General features: G+C 38.4%; 1 protein-coding gene across 6 annotated transcripts in view; it reads right to left on the bottom strand.

Annotated features, from left to right (window-relative positions):
- The window catches only part of SCFD1 (sec1 family domain containing 1), a 55,549-nt gene extending 36,056 nt beyond the window's left edge, over positions 1 to 19,493 (bottom strand). For all 6 annotated transcript variants that reach the window (XM_010574243.1, XM_010574240.1, XM_010574241.1 and 3 more), the window contains exons 1-10: positions 19,438 to 19,493; positions 15,016 to 15,086; positions 14,080 to 14,168; positions 12,965 to 13,055; positions 12,029 to 12,151; positions 10,722 to 10,809; positions 6,525 to 6,614; positions 5,326 to 5,381; positions 4,251 to 4,336; positions 2,329 to 2,428 (exon numbers count right to left, since the gene is read on the bottom strand). In XM_010574243.1, the coding sequence (XP_010572545.1) occupies positions 2,329 to 2,428; positions 4,251 to 4,336; positions 5,326 to 5,381; positions 6,525 to 6,614; positions 10,722 to 10,809; positions 12,029 to 12,151; positions 12,965 to 13,055; positions 14,080 to 14,168; positions 15,016 to 15,086; positions 19,438 to 19,468 (825 nt within the window). In that variant the 5' untranslated portion in view covers positions 19,469 to 19,493. The remainder of the gene's footprint in view (positions 1 to 2,328; positions 2,429 to 4,250; positions 4,337 to 5,325; positions 5,382 to 6,524; positions 6,615 to 10,721; positions 10,810 to 12,028; positions 12,152 to 12,964; positions 13,056 to 14,079; positions 14,169 to 15,015; positions 15,087 to 19,437) is intronic.
- Between the last annotated feature and the right edge of the window lie 7 nt (positions 19,494 to 19,500).

The following is a 19,500-nucleotide window of genomic DNA, read 5'->3' as shown; positions in this document are numbered from 1 at the left end:
TTTAAAATGAAATACTATAAATGATCCATGCCAGAATAGAAACAAAACCAAGTAGCTACTCAAAGGAAGCACATGCAGTCAATGAGCACAAACTTCATCTTACAAGACATGTTTAATGTTTCAGCAAAAATTTTTCAAGTATATATGTACCATAAAAACTGAAAACAAAATCATTTGATTGCAAATTCAGCTGTAATTTTTAATGGAGATCTATGTTTTGCCTCAATTTAACTCACCAGTGACCTGAGTTTCCATGTCAGTTCTGGCATTGACAGGGAGTTTTACCAAAATGATCCTTATTGATTAGTGTTCCTCCTTTCACCTTCCCATTTTGTCTTTATAAGGCTTTCCATCCATGCCTCCCATTTTTCTGTATCTACTCCTGAAAGGTTTTTTATTCAGAAATGGGAATCTCCTCACACAAGCCTGTTTATGTGTAGAAAGACCATGATTATAATCCAAATGGATGCAGCACACAACTTTGTGGCTGGGTTAGCATTTAGTTCAGCACCCCACAGAATTCCTGGACTATTGTAACTGACAGCTTAAATGAAAAACGATTGATTTGAAAGTACAGTTTACATAATCATCAACTTGGTAACACATTCAGAGTTACAGTTTATGGCCTTTTAAAAGGCTACTGTGGTAATTTCATGAAATATTATGCTCAGTATGTGAAGAACCTGGCATGCTTGCCTTTAAGGTGAATAACTTGACTGTTTTGGAAATTAAACTTTTGCCCTTGACATGGAATCACAGGCCACTTGGTTGCAATTTCACTAGAAAAATTCATAATCCTATCAACTCAGTCAACAATTAGATGCAACATGCAACATTTAACAAGTAGTTCCAGAGAAACTACTGAAGCCTGATGCAGTACAGATAAATATCCAATGATCCTCAAATCATTCTTCTAGTGTTATTCTAATAGCCCTACATATTTGTACCACTAGTTGCCCTCAGCTTCCACTACATCTTTGATCCCTCTGCATCTTGATGCACCATAGTCCTACCCCAATACATGCCTGAGGCCACCAGACACTACCTTCTCTACCTGGCAGCTGAGTAGGAGGCAAGTACATGGAGCTTTGCATAGATTTACTTTCTAGTAAGTGAGCGTTTGCTGATTAAATGGTTAGCAGGTAACAAACTGAAATAAGTGTAGACCTTGTGCAATAGCATTTACACCTGTAAAAATTCTAATTTAGGTTCCCATCCCCTACTCTTTCAGTGATTTTCAAAAGAAACCTGTAGAAATTCAGTACTTCTATTTACAAGTCTCTAGCTAGTTCGACAGTTATTGGAGAAAACACAATGCAAGCTGTGTTGTTTTCATATGTGCCTTTCCTAAAGAAACTAGGCCAAAAATTGTTTACTTGTAAAAAGCACCCTTTAAACTTAAGAGGAAGGGACTTCTCATAAGGAACAAATTACATAAAAGTAATGAAGTGTCCTAAAACATTCCATTAGTGCTAAAATATTTTCATCGTAGCAATGCCAAGTTTCTGGACAACACTGTATGTATGACTATACAGTTCACGGTCAACTTTGTATACACACATGTGTGCATGTGCATGTTTTACATATTCCTCTAACAGTCTCAACAATAAAACCAAAATATTTCTCAAAGCTAGATATTGAAATGATTTGCTTGACTAACTCTACAGTCTAAAAAAGCCTCCAGATAGTAATTATTCTTACTCATATTATCTTTCATTATTTGCTCTGTAACTATATATGAAATGCATAAATCTTAGGTAAATAGTATTTAGTTTCATTCAAGTACATATCTACTACTGGTTTTATAAAATAAACTTGAGGAAATAAAAGTGGTTTAAGGCTATCTGAAAAAAATTATTTAAAAAATCGATTTTAGATTCCTCACAGTAGGGTCATATACCACTCTCTATCTCTATACTGAACACCTACGCCACCTTGTGGAGAAAACCAGAAATAGGTATTTTTAGAAATTCAAACATACTAAAATTGGATTAAAAACTCATTAAAATAATCTGTTTTTCAAAACTGAATTGTGCTTAATCGAGTTTGGAGTTTACATAACACAAAAGATCATGAACTACTGAAGAAAAAACTAGGACTGCTGAATTACCTATCTTTTGCTAATATCAAGATTTCAACTTTTTAACCATTTTAGAAGTTATTGCTAAATAAACCTTCTAGAGAAAGTCTTCCAAGTTGTTTTTTACTAAACAATTTCCAAATAAAACAGGCAAAACAGACTTTGGATTAAGAGAGAATCTGGCATCAAGTTTAATAACAAACTGAGTGAAAAAATAGTTTTGGTAACAAAATCAGTTTTATTCTTACCAGAACATCATGCACTAAAGCTTGGTATGTCCAAGTATGATGTAGAGGAGTTGCTAAATCTATGTTTCTGTCAACAAGGACTAATAGGGGCCTTTGGAAGCTGAAAAGACGACACTGTATTAGTATTTCTTTAAACATGTTTAGAACACCCCAGTAACATCCTGAGTGACATCAGCCACCTTCTACATCATATTTTAAGTTAAAAGCCAAACTGCCTACTGCAGAGTTCTTCCAGCCTTCCCCAAAGCATCTGGGGCTGATCACTGCCAGAAATTCCATGAATTGCTGTCTTAGTAATGATAAAAAGATTATTTTATTTTGTACTAAGTGAAATTACCAATGCATAAATATTGAGCAGAAGTCAAAACACTAAACAGTAACTAGACTTCTAGATATTAACTAATACCTCCTTGTGTGGATGCACATTTGAGTTCCAAACAACTGTCTGAGTGGGTAATATCCCACCTTAATCCCCATTATGAACCTCAAATATAAAATCTCTCTTTCAAGGGTTTTTAATTTCATTTTTCTCTTTGCTTGTATATGAAGTCCATAAAGAAAAATTAAGAACTTCTGAGATGCATTGTGGTAACTCCATCAATAGTCAATTTTGCAGAAAAAGAATGCAGACATGCCTAAATGTCTTGGGTTATAGCTACAGGAAAAATTTATAGTGAAGATAGGAAGGCTGTGAATTGACAGAACATTACTGCAACCATTTCCCTCAAGCACATTAACCCTACAGTAAATGTGATGGCTAAATTACAGTGTATTTGAACAGAGTAAAAGGATGTTAATTCCATGCTCTGGATTTCCTTACAGTAAGTATTTTCACATATATGTAATCTCAAGAGCCTTAGTCACCTGATTCTGAAAACCAAACTAAAGATCTGAAGCCATTTAACTGGTTACAGGTTCCCATGTTTCCTTTTCCCTGCATTTTGATTTTCTGAGGGTAACGATGCTATACTGTCAGGAGAACAAGCCACCTCCTGAAGGAAAAACAATGGTTGCAGTTCAGTTCCCATGAAAATGAGGGAACTGGTATTTCACAGCTATTCTCTCTCTTAATACCTTTCAATCTCATTCCATTTTGCCACCTTTTATGTTTTTTGTGTCTTTTATCCAAGTTATGCTCTTAATTTGAGATAAAAATATGACTATTTTATATCCAGTTAGGAGATCATAACTGTTTCCTTCAGCTACAGTCTTTCCAATACGTCTCCTCACCTTTTCCATGTACAGTGCGAACTCCTGTAATAGTTTCCTAAGGCAGCCTGTGGAGTATTCCAACTATCTGGGGGCAATGTTATACACCAGAGGCTACTGAGAAGACATCAGATGCATGCAAGCATCCACAAAGTCTTTTCTCCCCTCTCTTTCCCCTCAAAGGATTCAAATGGTCATGACTTAAAAGTCCTTAACTATCGAATTATCCAAGTGGTAGTCCTTAAGCAGTCCTTCTCTGGCAGATATAGGGATCAGCTGACAAACGCTTTTGACATAACTACAACTGGTAACAGTGCTCACAAGTGACAACACGTGTATTTCTTTCTTTTTAATGGACTAACGTGAAGATACGTTCAGACATCCAACTGCATATCGTGGTCCTGTAAACTGAGTGTATCTGCAGCAGCATGGTTCTTGCCGGCTTTACAGGGTGAACAGAATTACCTGGTTCATTAAATAATTTTTGTCTCACTGTTGTAGGACTGCACGCTTATTAGCTATAGAAGTTTTCAAACTGGTTATGCTAAGAGATTGGAAAACTCCCTTAAGAGTACATAAATTCTTTTAATATAGAATTTGAACCAAATTCTTGTAAATACAGTTTTCAGTACAGTGGTGACTTATCCTAATGAGATATTTCAGACAACTGAAATATGAAAAATAAAAATACATAGTTATTACTAACACCATACCTGAACTGGCCAGCTCCAAGTGTGTCACCTGTAAAAAGACTGTTTCTGGCATCTCTCAGATTCTCTCTGAGCTTCTTATCCAATTTCTGAGTGGGGGGGGAAACAAAACAGCTTTTAACAAACGGTTTCCAAACCTGTTTATATGGTCAACATTTAAAGATGTATTGTGCTGATTTTGTAGTTTATAAATGTGATAGCTGCAGGAAATCTAGGTCCACTGCACGTGGGAAAGGAAGAAATCTCTTCCTTCTATTTTCTCCCTGCAGCATTTGTATCTTTATGCAGGATTACAGAGAAGGTGATTCCTTTATGTCCACTAATCACCTCCCAGGCAATTAGCACCCTCTCCCTAAACATGCAAATAGAAAATACCAGTAGGAAGCACCAAGAGAGAACCACAGCAGAAGCAGCAAATTGGGCTGTCAGACACTACCCACACTAGGTGTTTCATAAAAATGAAATTACTCTCAACATGAATGCATGCGTACTGAATGCTTAGGTTTAATCAGTATTAAGGCTTCACTGACAAACAAAGATGTGAGGAAGATGAAAGAAATGAAGCACAGTGCCTCCCAATGAAGACAGTGCTGTAGAGATTTTTAACTGTGATTTAGTTTGGTAATTTCATCCCTACTTAATGATCAAGTTGAATGTCAGTTTAGTTTGATATCATAAAAATGTCTTGTACTTACAGGGTCTCCCAGTAAGACAGATAAACATTTCTTACTAAGACATACAGAAAAACCCAGGCCAGACAGCCACTTTTTAAACTGTGTAGATGTAGCTTAATGGTTGTAATTATGCCTGTCAGAAAATCTTGATAAACTCTAGATTAGGAATGATTGTTCATGTTTAAGTTTCTCATCAGCTGATTCCATAATATAATGATTTCTATAGATGAGCTGCATGGACCTGAAGTCAGAAAGGAGAACCGGTGTATCTCCTTTCCAGTTTTATTTCCTTCATAAGGGAAAGGATACAATGACACTAGATCTCTGCCTAGTATTAAGAAAAGGAAACAAGGTGTTAGGAAAGTTTTAAAAAAATGATACTTGTTTAGAAAATAGTTTCTTACCACTGCCACCATTTCAGCTGCAGTTCCTCTTGAGCATCTGATTATAGGAATAGCTCCTAATAAAAGATATATTGACTTCTACTTGCATTATAATTTTCAGATTATAAATTAGTGTACTTTTCATGAAACAAATTTTTAAGTAACATTCTGAGATTAAATTTTTCAAGTGGACAATACAAACTTATATTAAATTTGTCTCCTGCAGTCTTCATCTATAAAACAAAAATACTATATAGAATATTAAATAACATTTCACAAAAGTGAATACCTCACACAGGAATTTATGAGAAGTATAGTGTACACTAGAAAGATAGCTAATGTACTGTGAAGGGGACAAACAATCTCATATAGAAGCATTAAAGGTTAGTTTCAAAAGGTTGTAAGTCCCTTGAAAACAATAATAATAAGTGCTATAACACCACCACCACCAGTTACAACTCACTGCAGGGTAATGTTATTTTCAAAAGCACATTTTCCATTGGCTTTCAGGTTTCAAAATCTTTAGCTACATTTTCTCACTTATCTATATAAATATGAAAATTCCAATACCATAGAGTTTAAGTGACTGAGTAAAAGAGAATTAATTTGTATCAAACTAACACGTGAAAGAACTCAATAGGTCCAAGGGAATCTCTCTTGAACAGACTGTCCCATAGCGATCCCCACCTCCCCTTGTAGGAATGCTATCTCAGACTGACTGACTTCAGTGAGAACTTAGATTAAATGTCATCACTATGAAAAATGTATGAGCTAAGAATCAAGAAAACTCACTGTAAAATAAGTAAATTTCATATATCTTCCTAATTCTTGAGTTATTTCAGTTAGATCTTTGCAGGGTTTGTGTGTTTTTGAGAGCTACAAATCCAAACTCAAAGCACTATTGATCTTCATTGCAAACTAGGATTTTCTAAAAACAGTGAATCCAAACCTTTGCATTTCACTATTCTTCTCCCATTGATATTGAAGACTAAGACTCAACTCCCACATAGGACAGCCCTTATTGTCTTTGGCAGTGATGTACAGCAATGATTTGAGCAAGATCATTAACCCATCCAGCGAACTATTAAGATTTCTGTCGCAGATCTAATTCTGCCTTTAATTTGCTATATGAAGACCCTAAACTTCTAGGTATCTCATTGAATATGGATCTTCTCTAAAAGGAAAGCATACAGAAAATATGCTAGAATTTGAACACTTACCAAGTGTAACAAAAAAACAGAAGAGACTATCAACAATAGTATCCATTATAGTTTCCATTTCTGTGTCCGTTATATCTGGTCGGTTAATGGCTAAAACAGTGTGGAAAAGAGTTAAGAATAGGGTTAAAGAAAGTTTATGCCACTTTAATACTGAGAAAGTGATCCTATTCTTACCTAATGGCTGTTAACATCCAACAGCTTTTGTTGCAGAAGAGATCAAATCGTGAAATGCCCCTCTTAGCACATCCATTCCCACCCCGCCCTTTTTTTGAGAAAAAGAACGGGAGAACTTAATTATTGCTCACTGTATAAGGTCAAACACTACACAATCTTTTCCAATTATCTCTGACAATGTATACTGTAACTTCTGGATTGTGTTAGTATGACATTATTACAAACCTCCTATGAAACCACGTTATGAAACAAAAATGGCCATCCACTTGGAAACCATTTTTCAGATATAAAATCCTCAAGAATTACTTGTGTAATTTAAAGAGAATTACAGTATGCAGTTATCCATATTTAAAGATTCTAAATCCCACCTCTTGTAATGGAGATTCCTTTTCCTTTTTCCCTTTTTTTTTAAAAAAAAAAATAAATTTACTGTCAGTCTCTAGGTTAGGGATAATTCCCAAGTTCTAAAACATTTCACACTACAGATAGAAAGATTTCTTTCACGTATTTAGATCAGAACAAGACACATGTAGCAACATTTCCATTAAATAATTAACACTGACAAGAATATAATAGCAAACAGGAAACATCAAACCTAATCTTATCACAGGTCTCAAGTCAAGCACTGTCTCAGGACTCATGCCATAGATCCCATCCTTGTTTGTTTTATTTTACCTTAAAAAATTTCTCACATAAGTATTTGTCTTATATTCTTTCTTAAAAAACGAACTTCAAAGCTCTGAACATTAATAAGCTTTCCATCCCAAATTTGTGCATGGCCAGCCATAATCATTCTCTAACTTTAAAGGTGCTTTTTTTCCCCAGCTTTTGTCCTCTAAGAACTTTAGAGAGATGGATTATATTAGCAATTTCTACCAGCAGCTATACCTAGTAAGTCCAACTTTTTACTAGGCTGCTAGGATAACAGCAGCAACAGAAGCACCCCCATCAGCATTTTTAAATTCTGAGTTCAAGTTTCTGAAATATCAGCACCAAGAAAGGCAGACTGTTCCCAATATCTGTATTCTTCTGTAATGACAAAGCTTTGAAATTAACTGTGGCTATCATTCTGCAGTTATCTCCAACTAATGGTCTCCCAGTTTACAGGGGTGAAATAATCTTATTTTTACTCCCTTGCTTTTCTCAATTTTAAAATTTAATTCCCCCCCTTTTATTATGTTTAAGGTATTCATTTATGATGTTCCAGTAATCTGCATACTGTCAGTGCCTTCTAATTTTGTGTAACATGCACATTTTATGAGCACACTCCTTTTTTTGTACCATAGTACTCAACACAAATATTCAATATTACTGCTCCTTAGGTCAACCTTTGAGAAACTTCATTAATAATCTTTCAGTAAAATGTTCTATCATGTTTTCTATATATTCCTTTCTCTCCACTGTAACAAGCTCATGGGGAATGCATCTATTACAGAAAAGTAAGCTTAGGTCTCCTATGTTTTCTCGCTGTTTTACAAAATTGATCCAAATTTGGTAAAGAAGCATTCAAATAGCATCAAACAGGATGCCAAGAAGATTGACTTTATACCAATATTACCCATTTACTCTTCCTTCTACAGAATCATAGAAAAACAGAACCAGAGGGAGCCTGGGGAATTATCTAGCCAGTCCTCTTGCCCAAAGACGAGTTAAACCCTTGTTATTTCTGTGTCTAAACCAATTCCCAAAGCCTCCCAGTCATGAAAATGCCATAATGTTTATAGGTAATCTATTCTAGTATTTCACTATCTTTAATGTTAGAAAGTGCTTCTAGTATCTGTTCAGAAACTTTTTTGTTGCAATTTAAGCTCATCACTTCTTGTCCATTACTACATGGACCAAGAGAATCTCTTATCACCGTTCTGTCTGTGAAAGCCTTTTACATAATTGAAGAATGTTATCATGCTTATTTGTCCTGACATTACCTCTCTGTAAACGCAGTCATACAGCCAGGAAATCAGGAAACTGAAAATTAACCTTTTTTATTATATTTGTTCTTAGTTCACTCATTCAGCTACATGTGTGGCCATACATAGCAGTGCTGCTGCAAGAATAGCAGCAGTCTTTCATCACCATCAGACTTACACTGACTTATGTACATTATGAAACTATACACAAACTGGCAGTTTCCTGCTAGTGTTACTCTCCAAAGGCAAAAAAGACCACTTCTTCTTTGCCCCTGTACTCCTACTGCCTGCCTGTGTCAGATCTAGAACTCACACAGTGAGATGGATTGGCTCAGTGCTCTAATGAAAAACTAATCACTCTCTATGGGAGATTAGATTTCTGTTCGATCAGCTTTTGGAAGCAGCCCACTTCTAGATTGGTTTAAACATAGTGTGAAACCACATGTCATGTGGCGAATTTCAGGGGCCCAAGAGAGGAAAAAAACCAACATAGAAACTGACGGGTGCAAAACGGTTTCAGTCATTTTAATTCAAATTCCTTGTTAGCTAGCAGGAATCTTATGAGAGCCAGTCAAGTATCTTTACATACACACAAACACATCACAAAACAACTATTACTAAAACTCTTAACAGCAAGTTTTAGAAAAAAAAAAAGTCTGCTTTTGAAACAAAAATGCCCTTCATTCTGACAATGGAATCAACCCCCAGTGTGAGACAGAACTCAGTATTATGCATCCAGTTTCAAAGAAAGGTACTGACTTTGGAAATAGGGAAAATGAGGAGAAAAATCTCAGTGCTAAATGTTAGGCATATGGAGACTTCTCATCTCCACCTGGTCACTAGTTAGTGTTCTGTGCATCCAAATAAATTAGGAATTAACTGTGTGACACTGCACGTAGACACTGTGACTACACTAAAGTAATGAGGAGCTGCTGCTAAAACAGGGCTATCTTGCCTCTGACTTACACACTTGTGCTGCTTCCCTTGCATTGGATTTGTAGATCACACAAATGAGCTGGTATTTTCTATGGAGTGAGTCAAATGAACAAACACTCTGCAGCTCCAAGATTACTGGTTCTGATGTAAAAGGAGGAGAAGATGAGGGAAACTACAGCGGGGCAACAAGACAACCCACCCTGTAATAGCCATTTGAGTAAGAGGAGTAGGAGAGGTAGAGTGATATCCTCTGTTGATTTAGCATATTGAATGGGTCAGGGAAGCACAGAAATCAGATCAAAGGAGGGAGGAAAACCACGTGGACAATTATGACAACTAGTATATATATTGACTTGAGCTGCTGTAGCACCATAGCTGTAGAGGTAATTGACCTAAGGCAGCCACTTGGTTTTCCTGCTAGGTTCCATAACAGGTCCAACAGAAGTCCCAATAAAAATAAAAAGAGTTCCATGTGGCTGACTTCACTTGCAACTCTGAGACTTTACAGAGAAGCTGACATGCTTGGCTCACATGCTTGCAGAAGCAATCAGCATTTCTTATTTTCTAGAATGCCCTTTCCCAGATTATTCCCTGTGCTACTCCAGCCCCTGATCCTAACCATTTCCCCTTGCACAGCCCCACGTTTTCATGTCTTGCATAAGAAAAGCAGGTATTGACTGCTCACTATCTAGAAGACACAAGAAACTCTATCAGTTAGTCATCTTTCTTGCTTTGCATTCCTTACAGTAACTTTCCAACTGACCATTCACACAGAAACAAAATACTTAATTCCTTAAGAACTGCAGAAACAATTATGACTAAATAGTGGTGCCTAAACACAGCAGCCACCCAGCGTCTACCTACATGTGTAAACAATATGAAATTTTTCCTGTATTATTCCATGTATAAAACCCCCTACTATCCATAAATGTCTATACTGAAGTTTTGCTTTACTAAATTTGTTATTTAAAAATACGATTATTTTTCAATATTACAGTATCTGTGTAGTCAAAATGCTGAAATTAGTATCTAAGAACTGCTTCCTTCATGAATTTAAACTACACATCTAACAGATTATCCTGAATTCCAAGCAGATCAAAGCAAAATAAAATCACCAAACTTCAAAAGTAAATTTCAACTTTAGACGTTCCAGTATAATTTTTATACAAATTTTACTTACCACGATATGAAACAAGTTCTTTGTTTTGGTTACACAATACGAACATGTCATCTTCTAAAGTAATAAAATTAAGATATTGATCGAACACCTAGAAATCAAGGAATAATGGTCAGAGCAGTGCAGAATGAAGCATAAAAAAACCTCTGATTTATTGCTACTTCTTTTTGAATCTTTTACAGAACTACCTATTAAAAGAAAGAAATGCAAGATATAATGTATGAATTAAAAAGCCTGTGTAAGGATTGAGTGATAACACAAAAAATTAGAGCACCTGTAAAGTGCTAAAAGAAAACAGTCCAACTTGGAAGTATTCTGTGGACAAATTTTTAGTAGCCAACCATCAATGAAAAAAACACATATGGAGGACATTATAATACTACAGGTTTATTTTTTATTAATATGAAGGACTACAACATGAACAGTGCTGAGCACTCAGGCAGGAGAGAGGAAAGAGGGCACTTTTTACACGAAGAGAGAATATAGCTCATGAATTCCAATTTTTCTGTAACATACCTGTACGTTCAGGAAAAAAAATAAACCTCTCTATAGCATAAACTCTTAATGGGACATCACAACAGAAAAATAGATTTAAGAAAGTTAGTTCACAGTGCTACACCAATTTACTCCTGCTGAAGACCTAAGGCTTAAACAATACTAGTAGTTTTCATTTCATTTCACAACAGCTTCTTTCTCTCATACCAGTAGTACTCCCTAACAGGAGTGAGAAAAGGTGAATGTATTTACATATACATGAAAATAATTAGTTAAAAATCTGCAGGTTTTGGTACATGCATTCAACAAAAGTAAGAGGGTACATACCTGATAACCTGCCTTTAAATCATGAAGGTATAGGAGTGTACTGAATAAGAATGTGTACGTAAGAAACATCCACCTCTACAGTACACTTCCTAGTTAAAATGACAACTGCGCTCATACTGCACTTTTTGTGTATTTAGGAGCTAAAATCCCCACCCCATTATATATGCACTGGATGCACTTATTGAGCTTATGAGATCAGGAATACTCTGAAACCACTGTATTTCCCCTCTTACCATTTAGCACAAAGGTCTTGCAGCGCTTGGACTTTTGACTAAGTTGAAGTATAGTATTAAGCTGCATTACTGAGATGACTGTAAATTTCCTTCCCCCCGCGCCCCCCCCCCCCAGTAAATCTATGCCTGAGATTGAATCTAGCTAAATGATTCAGTCAGAAAAGCTGTGTATGGCACTGAAGTGGCAACGTAAGAATGCAACAACAACTGTAACAGTAGTATCTCTTAACATTAGAGACTGGGGGATTTTCTTACCTTAGCCACTTGAGTTACTGCATTAGCACCTATGGCAGCATTTGCAATATCTTCCAGTTTACTTCTCGAAATGGCAGAAATAAAGTTTAAATAATAAGATTCATAAAGCTGGTTTCGAAGATCCTAAAAGGTAGGAAAATCACAACATTTTTCCTGGATATGTCCTAATATATTTCTGACTAATTAAAAAACATTCTTAATTCTACTATGACTGTAGAAAATTGGAACATCACAAACTAAACTTTTGAAAGTGCTTAGCTGTCTGTTCATACAGCCCTGTACGCAGTGTTTTGACTACATTACTAGATAAAATTAACCTAACACAGAACTGCCAAAACCAGGAAATGAAATTTAAGCTACCAGATAGCAACTACTACTCCATACCTTACCACTGACCAAAAGTACCCTTTGCTCTGATGTCAACCTTCCATCAATTCCTGCCAGAGAATGTGAAAAACTGAGGTTAGCCTAGTCCAACCCCCTCCCCACTCAAAGCAGAGTCAAAGAGAACAGATGGCTCAAGATTGTGTCCAGCCGAATTTTTAACATCTCCAAGGATGGAGACTCCACAAACTCTCCAGGTAATCTGTTCCAGCATTCAGCCACCCTCATTAAAATAGCTTTTTCTTATGTTTAAATGGAATTGCCTGTATTTCCATTTGTGCCCACTGCCTCTTGTCTTTTCACTCCCTGAATTCTCTCTCCGAAACACAGAGGACATATTTACCCTTCGACTTCCTGGGAAACTGAAGTTTTGTGTGTAAAAATGTTGGGTAATGTTTTTATGACAAATATGTGCTAATACAGAAAAAATGCAAGCAAAGGTGTTCAGACATGCACAAGAACTAGATACAGAATGGTCACACTCTGGTGAGTGCTTCACACACACTACCTCTGTTGTGTCCACTCATTTGAAACATTAAGCATGCAAGTCACCTGGCACATTCTGTCAATATTTTCTTCTGTTGGCATTACAAAGTAAACAGCTGGAACATCTGGAATAGCATCCCGATCTGAATGCAAAAGCCTGAAAGGAATCAAAAGTAGATCTCTAATGTGTTCCTCCTCTGATTTATGTAAAATTATAAAAATTAAAGAAATTATTTATTTATACAGACACATTCAATTTCCTACAATTTCTCCCTATATTTAGCCAGATTTTAGCAAGAACAAAACATGAAAAAATAGCAAAATCGTATTTGTATGATTTTTGGCTGAATATATTAATAGAGGTCTCAGAAGTTTACTCAAAGCTTGAGAAAAGGCTTTGCAAATCTTCAAAAATAGATTAATCCATTCAGAGGAAGGTAAAATACTGCATCCATGAAGTTCATATACCAATTATTAATTGTTGACATGATAACAAAAACCCCTGCCTATCTCACACTATTAAACTTGCCTTTCCTGCTCATTACAATAAAGACAGGCAAGGTGCTTACACGTTTCTCTCGCATTTCTGCTGATATGTCAACATGTTAAACTGTGTTTCCATTTCTAGCCTTCGCTTAGTAAAAGTTAACAAACTTTTGGGGGAAAAAAAAAAAAAGTATCTTCAGAGATCCTCCGTTACTATTACCACAGCTAAGGAATGACACTGAACTAAATAAATGTAATCTGGAGAAAGAGAAATGGAAATCTCTTAAAATAGTATCTTTGACAAGAGACAATTAAAATCTACGTGCAAAAGAGACAAGCAGACAATATGCACAGTCCCATGAAACAGCTTGTGCCAAAAAAATTTTAAGATATATGAATAAAAGGGAATTGTACAGACAGGTTCTCCCCAAAACACCTATTGGATAACTGTTATTTTTGAGCAGGGGCCTCCTCTACTTAGTAAGAAATCCTACTGAACAGTGTTTGGAATGACCTTTCCACTCCCTGATTCTGAGTAATACCACCTGATTTTAGAAACAAGTCAGGGTATAATCTTTATTTTAGTAGTTATTCATCAAATGATTTTCAATGTTTTGTTTGTGATTTTGGGAGAATATTAAATAAAGTTCTTTTTAGAAAAAAAAAAACAACCAAACTGCTTTTTTTATACTTACAGATGCAAAGTGATCCCCATATCTCTCAGCTCTTTCACTGACAGCAAAGGTGAGATTATATCTTGTCCAAATCTGTCATAAATGAGAACCTGAAATAGATACACATCTTTTTACAAAGTGGTGTAAAAAGTGGATACAGTAGAATACAGGATACAGTGTATACAGGAATTCAGGTTTAAGGAACTACTGTCCTAACCTGAAAAGTGCTAAACATTTACCAATTTATAATTCATCCTTAATTTGTCATGGACTTCCATTTGTGCTTACTAATTTAAAAAAAAAAAAAAAAGGAAAAGAAACTCAGTGATAAAGGAAAATAAATTCGTCACTTCCATCTCTTGAAAAGTGTCAGTCAAACAGGAATCGCTGTCAGAAATTTGTTATGGTAAGTGCAGAATTTCTCTGAGTGCATTTGGGAGGATATAAAAGGAGAAGCAAAGAGGATAAAAAAGGAAATGGCAAAAAAAAAAAAAGACAACCGAATAGATGAAGAGACATAATATATGCTTTGTAGTAGCAAAAACTTCTCACAAATTACTTACTTTTTAAAGCTAATAAAGGTAGCCTTGAGCTCAGTTGTCCTAAATTTAAGGCTATCAATAGCTCTTCCCTTTCTATGGACTTCTTTCTGACTTTGTAAGTTCACCTGTAAGGTATCATGTAAGTTTCTGCCAACAGGTATCAATGAGACCCAAGTATATTTAATAAATGTCCTCCCCAGTTGCTTATTAAAATATTGCTTAAAGAATCAGTCATTGGGTCTTCAATGAGCCAATATCTCAGATACGTATTTTTCTCAGCAATTCTGATATTCAAACCACACAGGAAAAATTATTTTGCACAAGTTGAGAAGATATTTGAGTCAGTTACCATTTGAAAATCTGAACTTTTTTGAACACTCTAAAATTCTCCTATTCCTGTTCAAATAGTTCTTACCTTCCATACTGGTTCTCCTGTGCTGTTTTTAACAGGAGGAACATTGAAGTTCAGCATACGTTTCAAAGCCACTGGAAAATAAAGCAGAATAATGCTTTGCTCTCTTTACACTGCAAGAACAGAGATTAAACACATTACCAGGGTTTTATTATACATTTCATTTGAGAGGAAAACCATCATAAAATATAAATGCAACAAGTCACATTTTCATTATTTTTATGCAGCTTTGACTGACAAGTGGCACACTTCAGCTAGAATTTATGGGCTCTGGAAGATGCTGCAAAAGGAAAAGAAGCAAGCCCTAAAACATGAAGAAAGAATCTCTCTCCTTAGTTATATGGACTATATTCTATTGCAGTTTGCCTTAAAAATAATTCCAGTATGTTCCTGAAGGGGCATTCTGTACAGCAGGAACTAGTTTGTTTTATTCCCCTGATCTGCTTTTCCTACCCCACAGGAACAACAGCATACACACAAGCAAAAAATACCTTTTCACCTGACTAAAACTGACACACATTTTGAAACGTTTTTAGAACTCACAGGAAGAAATTGCTGCTTTAAGGGGTACAAACCCCACCCCTAATTTGCAGCAGAAAAACGCTCTGAAACAGGAATGAGCTTTCATTTAACTTCACCTTCAAGACAGAAAGCAAAGCAGATTCCTTCACCTACCTCTAACTTATAAATCTATTACGTAAGGAGTCCGTCCTCTTTTATCTGCTTAAACAATACACTATGTGCTGTTCTCTCATCTTTGACTAGCAGCAAAAGCCTATTTGCATCAATAGAAGTTAGTGGCTATTCTCTTCAAACTCATAAACAAAATCATCACAAAGCTTTGCAAAACGGAAAAACTTCCAGAAATCAAAGCAATGTATACCACTTTGCTCATAAACGGAAAGCAGCAGAAACGGTTAACTTCCGGCTCTTCAGCTGAAGGAAGCTTGTGAGCATACTCAGTGCTGTTCCCTGGGGTTTACAGTATCATAGGACAGCTCAGGCTGGAAAGGACCTCTGGAGATCTCTAGTCCAATCTCCTGCTCAGGCACGGTCAGCTGTGAGTCCAGGCCAGGCTGCTCAGGGCTTTATCCAGTCAGGTCTCCAGGGATGGAGATGCCACAACCACAGTGCGCAACGTGTGGCACTGACCATCCTTGAGGTGAAAAAGTTTTTCCTTATATCCAGTTTGAACACCTTGTTTCAATGTATGTCTGTTGTCCCTCACCCTCCTGCTACACACCACCACAAGTGGCTCCATCTTCTCAATGCCCCCTCCACAGCTACTGGGGAGCTGCTGTTAGGTCCCCCTTGAAGCCTCCTTTTCTCCGAGCAGAACAAGCCCTAGTCCTGCAGCCTCACCTCATAGTGCTTCAGCCCCTGACCATCTTGGCAGTCCTTTGCTGAACTCCCTCCAACATGAACACATTTCCTGTACTGGTAGCCACAAACTGGATATGGTATCTAGATGTGCTCTCCTGATAATCACTCCCCTTGATCTACTGGCTGTGCCCCTGTGAATATGGCCCGGGATGCTGCTATACGGGGGCACGCTGTGGGCTCACGTTCAGCTTGCTGTCTACTGAGAGCCCTCACAGGCCTTTTCGGCAGAGCTGCTCTTCAGTCTGCCAGTCCCCTGCACTGTCGCCTGTACATTGCAAGGGGTTCTTCCTTTCCAGGTGCAGGAATTTATATTTGCCGTTGCTGAATTTCAAGAGATCCCTGTTGGCCCATTCCTCTTGCCCATCTGAGTCCCTCTGAGTGGCAGCTCTGCTCTCGAGTACATTAACTGATTCCCCTAGTTCGCTGTCACCTGCACACTTAATGAGAATGCACTTTGACACTTCCTCAACGTCACTGATAGAGATTTTAAACAGGACAGGTGACAGGATAGACCCATGTGGTGCTCCAGTTGTTACCAGCCTCCAGGTTATAGTGTGTCTGATTAATTGCAACCCTCTGAGCTTGACCATCCAATCATTTTTTTACTTATCTATTTGTCCATCCCTCCAGCCCATACCATCCTCACTTGGATACAAGAATACAATGCCAAAAGCCTTGCTAAAGTCAAAGTAAATTATATACTCTGCTCCCCTGTTGCCTACAAATCCAGTCATTTTATCACTGAAGGCAATCAGGCTGGTCAGGCGTGATTTACCATACATAAATTCATGCTTGCCTTCTCCTTCACGTAATGATGGAAAATATTTTCCAAGAAGATTCACTCCATGACTGACTCCAAAGTGACACAAAGGCCTGCAAGAATTTGTTGGTGAAGACAGAGGCAAAGAAGGCATTGGGTACCTCAGCCTTATCTGTGTCCATCACCACTAAATGACCGGCTCCATTTAGCGATGATCCAACATTTTTCCTTATTCATATTTTCACTACTAACGTCACAGCAGAAGCTCTTCTCATTGCTTTTGACACCCGCTGCAAGTCTCAACTCCAGCTGAACTCTGGCTGTCCTAACACCATCCATCCATGCCCAGGCAATGTTTCTAACAGTCCTCCTTCGCAGTCTGTCCCTGCTTCCTCCTCCTGTGTACTGCCTTTTCAAATCACATTACCAGAAGTGAAACTTGACCATGGGAGGAAGAAAGCTAGCAGTGAGTGCTGGGTCTCCCTGGAATCCAGTCTTCCACTTGCTTAACACTTTTTTCTTCCTTTTTTTTTTTTTTTAAAAACACCACAGAACAATCCTGAAAGCTGATTAGAGACCGCTCCTGGAGCCTTCACTCCCTCACTGCCAGTGACACCTTCCATACATTTCAGCCATATGAACAATTTTGTATAAAGCTGCACGGTTATGTATTTTGGTACTATTGGATCTGAAGCAGCTGCTTTGTAGAATTCACCATTTAAATTAAAACTCGGCATAAGCTCTCTACTAAAGGAAGACACCAATCAGACTAGTGATGTGCTATGACAATCATGACAAACATTCAGCATGTCTCTGGGTTTCTTTTTGGTATTTATATCGCCATTTCATTTACTTTTAGGCTGAACACTCTCTGGGTCAAGGATCAGGTTTTTACTGTGCTTGCACAACAATATGCTTTGACTGGTTATGAACCAGGATAAAGGTCACAACAGATGGTGCACATACATGGTAATACAAATACTAAATGATAATAAATCTTTTCCTTTTTCTGAGTATCTTTCAATTATTCAGTCTACCTCCTTGCAAATGACCTCCCCAGTGGAAGACAACATGGGTTCAATGCTAAAGGTTGACTGAAATAATCAAGTAACAAGATGAAGCACAATAGGAAAGAATAAAGCTGTATGGAATAGGGGCTCAAAGACAGTGAGCTCTATCAGAAAGGTAGCAAAGAGAAAAAAAGTAAAGGATTGCAAAGGAACATCAAACAGCACTATTAATGGTAGATAGCCACAGGAACGAGATTATGGAAAGTAGACTTCTGGTACAAAAAGAAGATGGAGAACACTAGTAGATATTTAAGGCCCACACAGAGACTCTGAGATTTTTCAGCAGATGATTTTAGACATTTCACGTTAAATAAATGCACTCAGAATCCTCTATACCACCAGAAAGATACTGCAGTTGTCAAGGAGAGGGTTACAAGATTACAGCTCAAAACTACTTGACAAAAACTTCGGCAAGCAAGGGAAGTAGAGGACTATGGAGTTGACACGCTCTACGCTTTAGGAGTGTGTTCAAATGGGTGGTTCAACGCTCCACAAAGCGACATCAAGCCAGGGAAGAAAGGAGGGACTGAATAACTAACCCTCTACCCACAGAAAACCTCCTACGTAATTATTTGTAGTCGTTAATCTCGCATTCTCAGTTTCTTGAGGGACAGCATGCGCTCTGAGACCTCTGTATTGTCTTAACAACAGCACCACAACAGCAGCTTTATTTTCACAGCATTAAACGATACTTCCCATTGATCCTTGCCACGGGTAGAAAGGAAGCTGAAACGGAGGGAAAGCACAACCCGCTCCCCCCGGCCACGGGAGAAGGGCACCGCTCATGCCCCGGGCCCAGGCAAGCCCCTCCCTGGGGGCCCGGGCCCGCCGCCGCCCGGGCAGAGCGCACGCCCGGCCCTGTGCCCCACAGCGGGGCCGGGCCCCCTCGGCAAGAGCAGCGGCCAGAGGCCCCCGGAGCCCCGGGCCCGCCGCTGCAGAGGCAGCTGAGGAGGAGGAGGAGGAGGAAGGCCGCCGTCCCGTTGCCGGGAGACCCAAGCCGGGTGAGAGGGCGCGAATCCCCCGGGGGAGGCGAAGGGGCTCGCAGACGCCCACGTCCCGCTCCGGGGCCCCGCCGGGGGGGGGGGGGGGGGGGGCGGCGGCAGGCAGGAGCCCCCGGCCGCAGCGTGAGGCTGACCTCGGTCCCTCCCTCCCCGGAGCCCCGGGGAAGGCAGCTGCGCCGCCGCGCGACGGAAACCGCGGGAAGCCGCTTACCTGTCTGCTTCTCGCGGATACCGGCCGCCATCTTCCCGACCCGCCAGCCCGGCCGCGCCCCGC

Source organism: Haliaeetus leucocephalus, unplaced genomic scaffold, assembly GCF_000737465.1.
Source record: "Haliaeetus leucocephalus isolate CR32 unplaced genomic scaffold, Haliaeetus_leucocephalus-4.0 Scaffold417, whole genome shotgun sequence".
NCBI lineage: Eukaryota > Metazoa > Chordata > Aves > Accipitriformes > Accipitridae > Haliaeetus > Haliaeetus leucocephalus.
Note: the sequence above shows the minus strand (reverse complement) of the source record. Positions and strands in the feature narration are given on the sequence as shown.